At 43.1% G+C, this 15,621-nt stretch overlaps 1 protein-coding gene across 4 annotated transcripts; it reads left to right on the top strand.

Annotated features, from left to right (window-relative positions):
• The first annotated feature begins 1,784 nt into the window (after nt 1-1,784).
• Nucleotides 1,785-14,142, top strand: esrp1 (epithelial splicing regulatory protein 1). 4 transcript variants are annotated; one of them, XM_084053456.1, is made up of 16 exons: nt 1,785-2,155; nt 2,622-2,765; nt 3,492-3,608; nt 4,044-4,155; nt 4,902-5,027; nt 5,151-5,205; nt 5,377-5,487; nt 5,673-5,805; nt 6,070-6,112; nt 6,622-6,941; nt 7,970-8,194; nt 8,764-9,019; nt 10,433-10,610; nt 11,064-11,202; nt 11,819-11,908; nt 12,497-14,142. In XM_084053456.1, the coding sequence occupies exons 1-16, from the start codon at nt 2,021-2,023 to the stop codon at nt 12,629-12,631; spliced, it is 2,319 nt and encodes a 772-aa protein (XP_083909582.1). In that variant the 5' UTR covers nt 1,785-2,020; the 3' UTR covers nt 12,632-14,142. The 4 variants fall into 4 exon arrangements, with proteins under 4 accessions (XP_083909582.1, XP_083909583.1, XP_083909581.1 ...); XM_084053457.1 differs by having other exon boundaries at nt 1,785-2,166; nt 2,630-2,765; nt 8,764-9,007; XM_084053455.1 differs by having other exon boundaries at nt 1,785-2,166; nt 2,630-2,765.
• Nucleotides 14,143-15,621: the final 1,479 nt, after the last annotated feature.

Raw genomic sequence — 15,621 nt, 5'->3', positions numbered from 1 at the left:
TATTTTAACTGGAACATTTTCTGAAACAAATCTATGGGGTCCCTGGCATAAAATGTTTTCAGATGGGGGTTCGCAGACAAATATATATTAATTTAGGGGTCCTTGACTTGAAAATGAACCACTGGTTTAAACGGCATTTAGGAAGCAAGCCCAAATAAGCAACTACACTTTAGAAAAAACAAGCCCAAAAAAGCAACTACCAATATTTACAAGCAACTTTACAGGAAAACAAGTCCAAAGTCGCTTATGATAAGCGGACATGGCAACCCTGTTCTGAAAGTGTGATTAGTTCCGGAGCATTGTCGTCTATCTCCCTACATAAGTTAACTACTGATCTCAGATCAGCTTCACACAGTGTACACGCATCACCTTGCCTTCCATTTACCACTCAGCACTCAGATCCGGCCTAGAGCCCGCCTACTGTATCTGGTCATTCTCAACGCACAAATGCATGTAGATACCATTTCCGTATCCGCTATAGATCTAGACCGGATCAGCAACTTTCAAAGCAAATAGATCACAGTCTAACACAGCGCTTGCAGTGTGTCAGTAGGAGCGTACAAATCAATACATCTGATCTCAGGTCAGCTTTAAGCTGACCTGAGAGATCAGATTGATTGATTGATTAGTAGTTAAGCTGCTTAACTAACTGGTTCTATTGGTCTCAATGAAATAACAAGTAAAGCCTGTTTGTTTTTTCACTGTCCAATTAGGCTAGTCTACTTAAAGACCTACGATTATGCAAAGAAAAAATGAGAAAACTAACACAATACTAACACAATCAACTCATATTCTTTATGTGATTCTTAACTTAACTTTACCAAATTATGGCCAAGAGGAATTTAAAGAGTTATTTGATTTTATTCTTTCTTTCTTTCTTTTTCTACATTTAGTTATAAATAGTAGGCTAATTTACTCAATAAGTGGGCTCTGTCCAGGGACCCTCTGGGTTCCTTGAGGGGGTTCAAAATGGACCCTTAAAGATCTGTAACTCTGAGAGTTATGGCTTGGGGGTCCTTGAAATGAACAAAATAAAAATACGAACCACTGTATAGGCTAATAATAGTTAGTGTGTGTGAATATCGTTACCATATTCTCCATATCTATCTTGCAGGGGAGAAAAGGTACAGCCGGGCAAAAGATTGACAAAGATTGCCAGTATTTGCCACGTACTATTTTCGAGGCACCTGAACACTGTTGACAGATTTTGTGAGAGAAATAAGCAGCCAGGTCTATGAAAACTAGCCCAAAATAAGCGAGTAGGCTACATGAGCACTTTAAACAGTGCATTTGGCTATTTGAAAATAGCAGATCTACAAGTTCACAACGCCTCGCATGCGCTACACATTGTGAGCTTGTAGATCTGCTATTTTCAAAAGAATCTTGGAAATAAATGTGGAATATTTTAACAACATAATTATCTGGTACACGGGTCCCTGGCACAAAATATGTTCAGTCCGCAGACAAATATATATTAATTTGAGGGTCTTCAACATGAAAATGTTTGAGAACCACTGGTTTGACAACACTGGGAAACAAGACCAAATAAGCAACTACACTTTAGAAACAAACACGCCCAAAAAAAACTAACCCGCAACTACCAATATTTACAAGCAACTTTACAGAGAAACAAGCCCAAAAGTCACTTATAATAAGCGGACATGGCAACCCTGCACCTGGAGTAGGGGAGGGCACAGGGGCAGGTACAGGGTCACGTGGTCCCACAGGTAGGTGGTAGCATAGAGTCACGTGGTCCCGCAGGTAGGTAGGGTGGTAGGTAAGTAACGTACTTCAGCCATTACTCCGCGATGGTGACTGTAGTGCTGACTAGGTTCGCATAGATTTCTGCCCGGAGTTGTTGAGCACACCTATGTGTTTAGGTGTCAGGTGTAGGTAGTGATAGGGAGCTGTATCTTTTGTTATTTTTTCACTTTTACACATTGTTTAGTTTTTTTTATATAGTTTTAATCTTTTTTGTGTTGTTAGATTAGTTTTGTATTATTTGTATTTTGTTCCTGAAATGACGATGGCACAGGTCGACTACCTGGCGGTGTTGTTCGCCACCACATCTGGCGCCAGTGGAGAGCTGCTGGGCTCGGACGAGAAGGAGCTGGTGCAGTTGGTGTGGCAGCTGGTGGATTTAAAGAACAAAACGGTAAAAACTTTGTCATTCCCAAAGATAATATATAGTATTTTTGAGATTGTTCGCCACAATGGCCAGGATAAACAGCCTAATAACTGCCTACAAATAACCTCCTGAGAGCTATGCGATGTTTAACCACTTAAACCCCATATGGGTAACCGGAGTCCCTCAGGGCTCAATACTAGTCTTTTCTGTTTTCTATTATTGTGGGGAAAGCTTTCGCTGAAAATAGCTGAAAATAGCAGATCGACAAGCTCACAATGCAAGGCAACGCGTGGCATTGTGAGCTTGTCGATCTGCTATTTTCAGCTATTTTCAGCGAAAGCTTTCCCCACAATACGGATGCTTGAGTTCAAGTAGTTAAAAAGTGAATGGTCTTTGTTGTAAAGTCAGTGGTATAGCCTGATGAGAGATAATTAGCCTGGGAGTTTCTGCTGTTTCAAGTCTGACATGTTTTTTTCCTTCTCCTGTAAACCAGTTGGGCAGGGTGAATGAGCTCCTGGTTAAGCCCGAGCTCTCAGACTTGACAGAAGAAAAAGAGGAGGATGGGGTGGGGGGAGAGAAAGGATCTGGTGCAGAATTCGTCTCCACAGCCGCAAACCTTGAGAGTGCTTTAAACCAGGTATTTACCTCTCTGTTGCCTATAGTCCACGGAAGTTGGTGTGTAATGTATATATAGGTCTATTACATCATAATAACTGTCACTTTTTTGGCAACTCATACATACTGTACCTGTACCTTCTTAAATTCACTCACCCCAAAATACTGTTGATTGATTGAACACTTTATTAGTCAAAAAAGCACAAAGTACAGTAAAGCATTTAGGCTAAAAGGATAACACAAAAAGGTGTTTCCATTGTGGTCCTATGTATTCTATTCATCAACAGAGCATAGAATATGATTACATGTCATCAACAAATAAATACCAATAGCTATATTTACAGAGGAGAAAAAATAAAAATGGCGGCAGTGTATGACCCTTCATTTCAATGATGATGTTGATGAGCTCTCCTAACCAAATAATGGACAGTAAATGTAAACTACAGTGTCAGCTGTCATGGATAAGTCAGTTAAGTGATAAGGACCTCTATCTTTACAGCTCCCCAAAATGTAAATTAACTCATTTAGATCATGTGTAAGAGAAGTTGAATAAACGTAGCCAGGCCTCTACTGTAGCCTTCCAGAAGCCAGATTGCCAGAAGACCAACTATATATATATATATATATATATATAAGAGAGGAAAAGTCAACAAATTAGAGCCTGACCTCTCAGTTTTTCTATGAAGTAAGCAAGCAAGCAGTCACTGTATTAAAAGGAAACACTATGGCTATGTGCCTATCTTTTCAGTTTCATCTTAGACTGACCAATGATGTGAACAGCATGGGCGCAGGTACTTCAGTGTGTTTGTGTACTGACGGGCAGCTCCACATCCGCCAAGTAATCCACCCTGAGGCTGCAGGCAAGGTAAGCAACCAGGGAGGGCACAGGCCTCACCGCCAGGGCGGACATTCGCTGCTGCTACAACCTTTAGTGGACTCAGAACCACGAGGGGATGCATTGTGACAGGGCTATGCTCTTGGTTGAGAATTTGCATTATGTGAAGCATTTAACCTCATTACAAGAATGTCATTCAGTTGTCTACTTGATGACACAGACATGAACACAGATGACACTACCCCATCTGCATCGTCAACATATCACACCTAAACAGCTGTACACATAGTGGAATTACTGTCTTTTCTTGAGTAAATAGGAATATGACAGCAATAAATATACAGCAGCCGTTGTAAACCCACATCATCCAGCTGTTGCTGTGAAACATATTCACATCCTGCTTTCATTTCAGTTTAGTTTTTTTCCCCAACATATTGGTTGACTTTGACATTCTCTTCTCTCTAGAACATCCCAGTGCCAGACTGTTTTTATTCCTTCTTTGACCTGCGGAAGGAGTTCAGAAAGCACTTCCCCACATGTGACCTGAAGGTGCTGGATGTGCACGTCATGGCAGAATGTATCCTTTCATAACATTAACCACTTTGAACCTGGTGTCCCTATTTTGGGCATGTCATCATAGGCAAACAATTTCAAAATGAGCTGAAGTAGCCGATCTACAAGCTCACAATGAGTTGCATCGCACTGTGAGATTATAGATCTGCTTTTTTTGTATAAAATAGAACTGGTAGTTATTACCTGGTGTTGTCAGTGCTGTGTGTACTAATCACTATGTTTCAATTATGTTGGGCATAATCAGCTATCAGGTCAATTTACACTCCATCGCACAACCACGTTGCTGACCAGATTCAAGCGAAAAACGTGACATAGTGCAACAAGAGTATAAATAAGGCATTAGAGAGCAAGATGGACGTGTGGTGAGCACATAATACTCAAAACACACACATGCAACACACACACATCAGACGTTCACAAGCCACGGGGTGTTGGTTGCAAGACTAGTGGTTTTGAAATGCAAATAGAGAAACAATGGCAGCACCTTGCTCAGTGCATAGTGAAAGACAGCATGTTTAGCCAACAGGGCTAACCCACACACACCCATTACAACAAGAGAACCAACCTCGCTCTACACTCCCCCCCTCATTTGTTCTTGGGCTGCTTCTTCTCACTATCATTTATTTTCATGTTTACATGCATTCTTTTGCACACATACATACGGTCAAGCCCACCTATAAGGGGAACTTGTTTTTTTCTGACACATTTTACCACATTCTGTAGTTTTCTCCTTGACTGCTGCTCCCTCAGCTTTGAGCATTACTGTTGATCCACCTGCCATTCTGGATCCATCTGCCACATTGTCCCCAGAGGTAGCAGTACAACAGGTCCAGGCCATGGCCAACATGGTCCTTTCCCTGATCTCTGAGCCCCTATGTGAGTGCCATACACTATCACTATTTACATTTAACCAAATACCTCTTCCAGATAACGGGAGAGGGGCTTATCATATAACTGTGTAGGAGGAGTGCTGATATATTGATTTTTCTTCCATCACAGGTCACAAGTTCTCTTACCCAGAGAGAGTAAGTGAAAAGTTCGAGACGGGCACTTGGTAAGTAAACTTTATTATTATTATTATTATTTACAAGCAGACAATATAAAATTCACTAAACCACAACAACAAAACAATTGTAGTTCTACAAGCTCGCAACGATTGTAATGTGGTGAGAGCTTGTAAAAGTTATTTTCTGCTATTCTAATGCCTGTGTGCGTGTCTGTGTAGCAGTAAGATGGAGAAAGTATGTGACAACACAGTGATCCGAGCCAGAGGTCTACCATGGCAGTCTTCTGACCAGGACATAGCTCGCTTCTTCAGAGGACTCAACATTGCTAAGTAAGTTGTGTGTGTTTTACAAGCCTATTTCTTTAGAAAGCGATGTGTTGACTTGTCACATTCGTCAATGTACTTTTAATGACTATGAGAAGGCTTGGAGACCTCACATGGTTAATGGTTGGAGGAACATTTCGGCATTGATGTTGGAGTGCTGTAATCTCATATATAAATGTTGTGTTGTTCAGAGGTGGAGCTGCGTTGTGTCTAAATGCTCAGGGGAGGAGGAACGGAGAGGCTCTTGTTCGTTTTGTCAGTGAGGAGCACAGAGACCTGGCTCTACAGAGGCACAAACACCATATGGGAAACAGATACATAGAGGTGAGCTTAACAACATTAACCCTGGTGTCCTTATTTTGGGAATGTCATTACATGGGAACACTTTTCAAATCTTTCAAAAATAGCAGAATTAATAGCTCACAATGTTGTGCCGCGTTGTGAGCTTGTAGATGTTTCTGAAATAGGGCTTTAGTGGGTTACTAATAAAAGGATCACCCAGCAGTTATTTCCAGCACAAGCATCATAGTGATTTGATGACTAAATTAATTGCTTGATAATTGACTGCCTCATTCCTTCTATTGTCAGGTTTACAAAGCAACAGGAGAGGACTTCCTTAAAATTGCAGGAGGTAAGAAAATGGAGCCACTTGCTGAAACTTGGAGTCACATACTGAAACTTAAATGTGGACCTTTGAAACCTTGGTTATAAACTTTACCCCGTCGAGTATGACGTAACAGCAAAATGGCTGCCATGTGAATATGATCAATGGTGTGTGAAGACACCAATGCAACGTGCTGTCATTATGATAGTCTCTGCTTAGTCTGAACCTGTTTGGGGTGGATTTCTTGGCAAAGAATCAATCCAATCATTCCACAGGGAGCATAGGAAAAAGTAATCACTGCAATCAAAGCAATTCATCATAATCCCATGATGTCTTTCAGAAACATGATGCCATTTATCGACAGGGCACAAGTTGTCCTCTTAATGGCTTGAATAGCATGACTTTTGACTTAAGGCTCATGCCAGCCCCATCCCAAGTATGGCATAAGAGCGGGAAATGTTAATGCCAATGACTATATGTACTGTATACTTGGTATGTATTTACTTGTGGCTTGACAAGGTGCCTCTGTTTGTCAGGCACGTCCAATGAGGTAGCAGTGTTCTTGTCACGGGAGGACCAGGTGATAGTGAGGATGAGAGGGCTTCCCTTCACCGCTACACATGAGCAGGTGTTGGTCTTCTTTGGCCAGGAGGATGGCCTCAGAGAGGCATGTCCGGTCAGCGGAGGAAAGGACGGCATCCTATTTGTTCGTTACCCGGACGGGCGTCCCACTGGCGATGCCTTCGTCTTATTTGCCTGTGAGGACCATGCCCAGTCTGCCCTAAGGAAACACAAGGACATTTTGGGAAAGAGATACATCGAGTTGTTCAAGAGCACAGCTGCAGAGGTGCAACAGGTAGGGTGGTGTTTGTGTGTGTGTGTGTGTGTGTGTCCGTATGCATTGATGTGAGACCTGAAAATGAGGTGGATTTGAGTTTTTGTTTTTCTGACCTGAGGATTGCAGTTCTGCCTCCTCAAATTTCTTTTGTTTTGTAGAAGCATGCAGAGTTATTGTTGGTAGGTTCTTGTTTTTGTGCTTTCAGAGCTGGGCAAGACAATGTGTGGGTGTAGGTTACTTATAGGAAATATTGGAAGACGGTTTAAGGGTGAGAACGGCATGATAAGGAGTGTGTGAGTGTGTGTGTGTGTGTGTGTGTGTGTGTGTGTGTGTGTGTGTGTGTGTGTGTGTGTGTGTGTGTGTGTGTGTGTGTGTGTGTGTGTGTGTGTGTGTGTGTGTGTGTGTGTGTGTGTGTGTGTGTGTGTTCCTTCCCCTTTACGCTGTTCCTATTAATGGAAGTTTTTTGGACAAATACACAATTCTCTAATGTGTAATAGATGACCATTATCTTTCTCTATTGTGTTTCATGGGATAAATAAATTCAAATTATGTTGTTATCTCAGTGAATTGATAAGCATGCATTTGAATGTACAGTATCTATGGATGTGGTCTCTTGTTGAATAATGTGACTGTGAGAGTCTAAGGGTTTTATGGCTCTTCTCTAGCACTGCAAACAAGTCGGTGTCCTGTTGGCAACAGGCCAGCTCCTGTATAAAATTACACCACATACTACATTTACACCCCCCAAAAGTGAGGACTTGACCTGCATGTAACTGTAACATTACACAAAAATGTACTGATGTATATAACAAAGTGAATAGGGTGTTTTGCAGTTATTTATGAATTTGAACCATTGATGCAGTATCCATTATAGGCTAGTGTTTCTGAACGAAGACTTTTATGCCTTCTACAATAATGCAGCGAAACAGTACCTAGTGTAATGCATAGTAAGTTACACTGTTGAAGAGATATTGCTTGAGGTTCTGGAGATGCATTGTAACTGTGTGTGTGTGTGTGTGTGTGTGTGTGTGTGTGTGTTGTTTTAGGTGCTGAACCGGTACTCGTCGGCGCCTCTGATCCCTGTGGCTCCCGCCCCTCTGGTGTCAGTGCTACCCACAGTGTCGCTCCTGCCCCCTCCTGGTGGCATGAGGGACTGCCTGCGGTTGAGGGGGCTGCCCTACACGGCCACCATAGAGGACATCCTCACCTTTCTGGGGGAGTTCACGCAGGACATCAGACCGCATGGCGTGCACATGGTGCTCAACCAGCAGGTACCCCTTGCACGCAACAGCAATGTTTCTCAAATGTTTAGTACGTTTTCCGCTAGGGATTCATTCACAGAGGTACTACAGGGGGTACATGAGAGATAGTGGAAAATGAAATAATACATTTTACTTTGTGTTTAATGATAAAACATTGGCAAACCTTGTCTGAACCTGCTGATCTGTAAAGTGTTAAACCAAATTAAATGAAAAGCTTGACTAGAACATCTGTTTGCACATTATTTGAACATATTGATATCAAAACTGGACGTACTATGTTATGGCCACCGTTTAAAATAAATCTGATTGGAAGGCACTAATTGTAACTCTTTCACTCAATTACTTATTTGCAATTATTCTTCAAAAGGTGGGTTATATTCATTCATAGCATCACTAGCTGTGATTTCCTTTTGCACATTTCTAAGCAAACTGTTGTTGGGTAAAGGAGGTACAGTACTTGGATTCAGAAATCAGGGAAAGGGGGTACTGAAGAACCACTGCTCTACAGGCCATACATTTATGCATGCTCCTCAGACACATTTACACTAACCTCGGCATCGCCATCTCTCCGTCTTTAGGGTCGTCCATCAGGGGATTGTTTCATACAGATGACCTCAGCAGAGCGGGCCTTCGGCGCCTCCCAGCGGCTCCACAAGCAAGTGATGTGCGGTCTGCGAGGGGTGAACAGCCGCTACGTGGAGGTGTTCCCCTGCAGCGCAGAGGAGATGGGCCTGGTGCTGATGGGAGGCTCGCTGTCACATACACACACACACACACATAGCCGGAGCAGCCGGAGTGGGACAGGGCTCAGCCCGCCGCCATGTAAGTCCAGACGTAAGTGCCGCTGGGAGCTGGGGGTGCTTCGGGATCGCAGGGTAGGTGGGCTCCTGCCACGGGGGGCAGAGGGCAGAGGTTAGAGGTTAAATTCTGCCCCTCTCTCTTCTCTGGGTTCTCTCCAATCTAGAACTGGGAGGACGGGGACGTATGGTCTGAACAGGAGGGGTAGGAAGTGTGTGCACGTGTGTGTGTGAGTGAGTGTGTGTGGTTGTGTGTGTGTGTGTGTGTACGTACATGTGTGAGCTGGTGTGTGCATGTTTATATGCGTGTACATACTGTATGGTACTCCTGGTTATTCCCTTTGTAATTCACTGTGATTTATTGTTTGGGGTGATGTTTGCATGCACTGAGAAACCTTGTAGAGAATTATCTGTTCTACAATTTCAATTTCCATCTCTGGTATTCACACATTTCTGAATGAATAGTCGGGTCTGTTGCAACGTCATGTGTGTCACCCAATTCTTAATCCCACCATTATGCCTGATTTATACTTGGTTGTGCGCCTGTGTCGCCCACTGAAAATAGCAGATCTGCAAGCTCACAATGCGTTGCAGCGTGACTATTTTCCATGCACGACAACTGCATGCAACTAAGTATAACTCAGGCTTTAGTCCCCTACTTTAGCGTTACAGTACATACAGTACATACATACTATGATCGGTAGTGGTTATTGGATTGATATAAGCAGCAGGATTGCAGCATTTTGTCAGATTGACAACAGAGGGTTTGGTATGTTGATTGGACATAATCAGTCCCCCGGTCTTAGATGTGTGTCCACCTGTGCTTGTCCAATCATTGGGGCTGTGGGAGAGGTGTCGGAAGCTGTTCGCTGGTGTGTAGAGACATGTTCTGTGTTCTGGTTCTCTCACTTCACTGTCAATGTGCACTTATGCGCGCCAACGACAAGCTACTGGTTGCATTTTTGTTTTTACAATGAATAAAACTGTTAAATGCTTTTGAGTGGTTTTAGGTGGAGTACATGAGTTCACATTTGAGTGAAAAGCATAGAGCGCTTGAATTCAGGGCAAATTCTGTGTAGGTAGTAATGGGGCCTATATCATATTGACTGGATAGGGGACACTCTTATAGGATGCTTGCAGACAATTGACCATATTCACATGATGGTCAATTTGCTCTTATGTGATACTCGGGTTGGGTTTCCCTCCCTCATGAGTATAACGCAAGGGTAAAATGACCACCATGTGATAGTGGTCTATTGCACATACACACAGCCACATCTTCTAGTTGTTGAGTAGTGGAGGGGCCATTGTTTGTCTGAACTGCATGAACTCTCTCTAAAACAAACAATGATGAGAATTCTAATGGACTATTTCATTCCATATGAAGCGTGTATCTCTTTCGCTTTGTTTTTTTGAGCCTATCTTCCCACCTCCCCTCTCTCATTTCCAGGTCTGTCTCCACCAACCTACTCATTCAGCCCCGCCCCCCCTGTTCTACCTGCCGAGGCTGCTGCACTCTATCCTAATATTGGCCAGGTACTGCTGACCCCCCGCCACCTGCCCCCAGGACACGCCTACTACCCTGCCTCAGCTCAGCTATACATGAATTACGCAGCCTACTACCCCAGGTAATAGCCAATAACAAATATGACTTATTCATTTTTATTGTGGGATTATGCAGCTCCACTGGCGTTCATGATTCAACGTTCCCAAGTAGATCAAAATCACTGGCACACACTGGTATAGTAAAGAAAGAGGGAAGGTCTGGGTGTGATGGATGTGTGTGGTTTTGTCAAGGAGAAGGACTTGGGGACAAGGGTAGTTAATAACTGAACCGTGTGGTATCAGAAGTTGGTAAACAGCACCGGCCTCTTTTTCTCCCTGGTCAGCCAGCTTTCCTTGCAACCACAGATCACTTCCAGACTGTATCCAATGCAATTCATTTTTTTGGTGCTTGAGCCTAATTTATTCTTCATTGCATGAAATCTGTTTATTTTTGGAAAGTGTATTTAAAGGACTTATTTTCAATATTCCCAAAGTTTCCTACTAAGAGTCCCACTTCCTTGTGTTTGTTTCTCCAGTCCACCTGGTTCACCCACCACTGTAGGCTTCTTCCCCTCCCCCTCCCCGCTCTCCTCTCCAGGGGGGTTGATGCGCATGCCTGGTCTGGCCTACAGCAACGGAGTCAAAGAACTCATTAACGCCGTACAGGGCTACCAGGTATGAAATCACCTGTGTGTGTGCAGGGTGTTGGCGTGCACACACACACACACACACACACACACACACACACACACACACACACACACACACACACACACACACACACACACACACACACACACACACACACACACACACGTGCATATGTCAAGAACGTGTTTGCAGTTCCTGTACACGTTGCTGTTCACATGCCTCCCTGGAGGATCTATATACGCTGTATTCAAATCTTCTATTGTGGGTGTGTATCACCAGGCATCCACTGTGTTTGCCCAGAGGCTATCAAACTAGTTTATCTGGTCTACTCTCCCTGTTTCTCTCTCACACACACTTGTTACTTGCATAGACTTGAATTGCCAGAAGTCTTATTTAAACTCTGAAGAGAACCGTACAGTTGCACAAGATATTTGCTTCATGATCTACACAGAGCTCAAGCCAAGTGTATTTTTTAGAGAAAGAATCACAATGAATAGCCTCTCTTATGGACAAGCACCACTCTGCCTCTTCCAGGTGTTGGCTAGTTACAGCTAACGTGGTTTGTAGAGCGGCGTATTTGTTTTTGTTTGTCTCTCTGTCTCAGTCCTGGTGTCTCTGTCCCTCCTCCTCCCCTCCCCAGTATGCGTCTGAAGATGGTCTTATGCACGCCCATGGTGCTGTGCACGCTCACGACCCGACCAGGACTTTGCTTACGCAGCCCAAAGAATGGGTGTGTATTTAAAGGTGTCTCAGACAGGTGGAAGGTAAGGATTGGCTGAAGAGCCAGTGAGGGGATGTGGACCGTGGCTTTCGTCCGAGCTAGTGGTGACTGTAGGAGGGGGATCACAGGAACTCGGTGTGACAGGGATGTCTCTGTTTAGACAACGTTTCCACTAACCACAACATGCTTGTATCGATGATAGGCCATAGCCTCTTGGGAGTTTAAGCATTTCTTTGGATCTTGCTTGTGTCGTGCACCATTTCCTCATTGAATCTAGAGCTCTGATGTAGCTAATCACGCTGATGCTATAGTGACTGTATTCCTGTCCTATAGGCAGGAAATCACTATAATAGCCTGTCATTGATTCTAGTGTTGTAGTGTTGGAGGTGGGTTATAATGAGGTGGTTGGAGAAGGTGATGGGTAACTGCCGGGTAGTCTGGTACACAGTAAAACCCTTACAGGTCAATTTGTTTACATTCTCAGAGTTAAATTGACACTGAGGATTTAGTGTTGTACTACTATGGTTCTCTATTTATGTACAGTCAATGCTGACACTCCTGCCCTCGTCTCTTTCTCTCCATCTGTCTAATCTCTAGAGTTCTGGTGATTCGATGCCTCTCATGAGCAGCAGTCTGTTTGGTCAGTCCAGTGGAGGTGATGTTCCTCTGATGCCCTTCCCCCCTCATTTGGCCAAGCAGGGAGGACAGTACCTGGATTTGACCCTGCTGTAGAGACACACACACACACACACACACACACACACACACACACACACACACACACACACACACACACACACACACACAAAGGACCCTTGACAAATATGCATAAGTCAAAAGACTCCTATCGTATTCCTAGGTTTTGAAAATAATAGTCTTTTAGTTGTTATTTATATGTTTAAGGACAGAAATTAATGTATTTGATATCAAATCAACGTGGCCTTAGCCCAGATAGCAGCTTTGTCTTATATTGCACAGTGTGTATTTTAAAAAGCTTTATAGAGATGTTTTAACATGTTGATATTATAACTACTATGAGTCATGTGCTAAAAAAGAAAAAGAAAAAAAAGAAACATGACTTACTTACCAATTGAGCTAAAACACTCCCTTGTGCCCCCTGAGTGAAAGCAGAGTGAAAGTGTATACATGAATGAGTGCGAGAGAGATGAGAATGAGTATTATGCATACTGTAGCTGTATTGATACATTTTTAATACTGTATATGTTTATCTAATAATACGTCTTATTTGTTTATATACATTTTGTGTTTCCAACACAACATAGAATGATTGTATTGGAAGCTTTTGTGCATGAAGAAGTTGGTAGTGCCACTTTGAGATGTTTACATGATGCCAAATACCAATGCACTGCTAATGAGTACGACTACTACTGAGTACAACAGCAGTATGTTCTCCATACATGTTACGCTGCAGGAAGTTGTCTGAGCTTGTCAAATGGTCCATCACTGCCATTAGGCCAAACGGGCACAAACGTGACATATTCTTTTGCCTCCCCAACACCCATATCTATATAGGATATATAGAATTTCACCCACTTTTTTACACCTGCAAAGCTGTGATGTGACAATAAAGTTGAAGGTGGGATATATATATATATATATATATTTATATATCTCCTATGAGGCTACTTCCATGTTGTATAATGCCAATGTTCTCTTTTTGTCTTTGACACCAACCTGAGCCGAAGACAACGGCAGTTGGCGGTAACCTTACCACAGGGCTGTGTTCTTTAAGAGGAGCTCATTTCACAGGCTGAATGATGCTCAGCAGCCACAAGTGGTTTCTGACAGATTTTATTACACATTTTCACTCCCGGAGAGGACAGCGAAGATCTTTCACTTTCCTCTGTCTCCACCCGGCAGCCGCCACCCACCCCCACCCCCGCTGATGTCAGGGAATGTCATGGAAACAAAACAGGTCTCCCCATATAGAAACCCTCTCTCCTTCCATTTACAGCTGTTTGATCAGTTGTAGGTGAGGGAAAAGGTGACCAGGAAAGCAACTGAAGGACACTATTGACATTCATCTTGTGAATTTGATTCCCTTGTACTCCCGGGGCGGGGGGGTGTTCTGTATGGACTCCATGTTACTGTGCACGTGTCCACAGGGGATGATATCACTGCATAGCATTATGCATGCACTCGGTGTCTTCATTTTGTCAGTTGGCCTCCTGCTCAGGGCATCCTACTGCAAATGTATAATAAATATTACATGTGAAGTTAAAGGTTTTTGTATACTTTATTGGCAGTTTGAAAACGGTATGGCTGTACAGTAAAAAAGAAAACAATCCTAAAAGGATAACAAAAAAAGCATGTGGAGGCTTGTTTCCACTGTGGTCCATTGTACTGAATTCATCACCATGACATACGATACACTACATATCTGCAACAACACTAAAGCAGTATTAGCTAGCACTTTTCTGCGCTGCGAGCTTGTACATCTGCTATTTTTGAACATTTAAAAAATCTTGAAAGTCGAATAATTTTGAATTCGTTTTGAGAACATTTATAGAATCGGCCTCAGGTCTTAATGGGTTCAATATTTTTGTAACTTTCATGTCATACTGTCCTGGGCTGGTGGAGCACTGTCTGTATCTGGGGACAGTGTGTGATGTACAGAAGTGCACAGTGAGTTCCTCACAGATGGAGGTTGTGGTGACAGGATGTGACTGCAGGGGAGGCTCTGGGAACTCCCTCTCACCGTCCATAGTGATTACCTCGCTCCGTTTCTCACATACACACCATTGTGAAGACACACTATTGTCATTCAGACACACAGGACATTATATGACAGGATGGCCTTTTTCTCGGAAGGTGGGAAGGTAAAGAATGGATAGAGCAAGCATGGTAAAGAGAGAAGGGAAACAGACAAAAAGATGACGGACCCCCTCAGGGCAGATTTGGCATTGTGTAACACAATACTGTGCACCCCACCCAACCTGATCCCTTTTAAACACACTCATTCACCCACTCATGAAAAACACCTTGCCTTAAACCAGCATAGCAACACACCATTAGTATCTATGTAACGCAACACAAAACTCGATTTTTTTTCTTCCATGACTTACAATACAATTATCTGGCAGAGTAATTGTGCCAATTACATCATATACTACAGCATTTTTAAAATATGAAGTGATCCCACAAACTTTTCCCCATTTATGTTGACTGAGTATGGTTGGACTACAATGATGTTTACAATTTTAACTAGGTAATCTAATGGGTATTGGCTATTTTGGGGGTTTTGAGTGACTTTACCTCTTCTATAATCCTACTTGCATTTTTTGTCTCACATATGATTGAAGGATCACGAGATAAGAGTGATGTATACGATAATGCACATTCCATTATTCATGTGGAAGCCGTTCCACTGTGCCTTGCCTTCAAGAAGATGAATTGACTGCTTTTACTGAAGTGGTTCACTGACTGATCAGGGGGACAATTATAATGTGACTCATCGTGAGCTGTGTGGAGAAGAGGCGGGTGTATCTGTAATATTCTTTATGACAACATTCCCTCAGGTTGGGTGAGGCACACACACACACACACACACACACACACACACACACACACACACACACACACACAGGGCGAGGCATAGCCTACAGACAGACACACACAGAGGGCGAGGCATAGCCTACAGACACAGGGTGAGGTCAAGCCACATTCCAATGTCAATAGAGATCAAAGATGCTGCCACTAGA

Source organism: Gymnoscopelus microlampas (assembly GCF_963454915.1).
Source record: "Gymnoscopelus microlampas genome assembly, chromosome: 3".
NCBI classification, from domain to species: domain Eukaryota; kingdom Metazoa; phylum Chordata; class Actinopteri; order Myctophiformes; family Myctophidae; genus Gymnoscopelus; species Gymnoscopelus microlampas.
Note: the sequence above shows the minus strand (reverse complement) of the source record. Positions and strands in the feature narration are given on the sequence as shown.

What these genes read in the sequence shown, in the direction of transcription:
- esrp1 (XM_084053455.1), top strand. Translation starts at nt 2,021, where the DNA reads ATGACGATGGCACAGGTCGACTACCTGGCGGTGTTGTTCGCCACCACA. An exon ending in GCCGCCATGTAAGTCCAGAC is followed by an intron (nt 9,020 to 10,432) that starts GTAAGTGCCGCT and finishes TCTCATTTCCAG; the next exon opens with GTCTGTCTCCACCAACCTAC. An exon ending in TACGCAGCCTACTACCCCAG is followed by an intron (nt 10,611 to 11,063) that starts GTAATAGCCAAT and finishes TTGTTTCTCCAG; the next exon opens with TCCACCTGGTTCACCCACCA.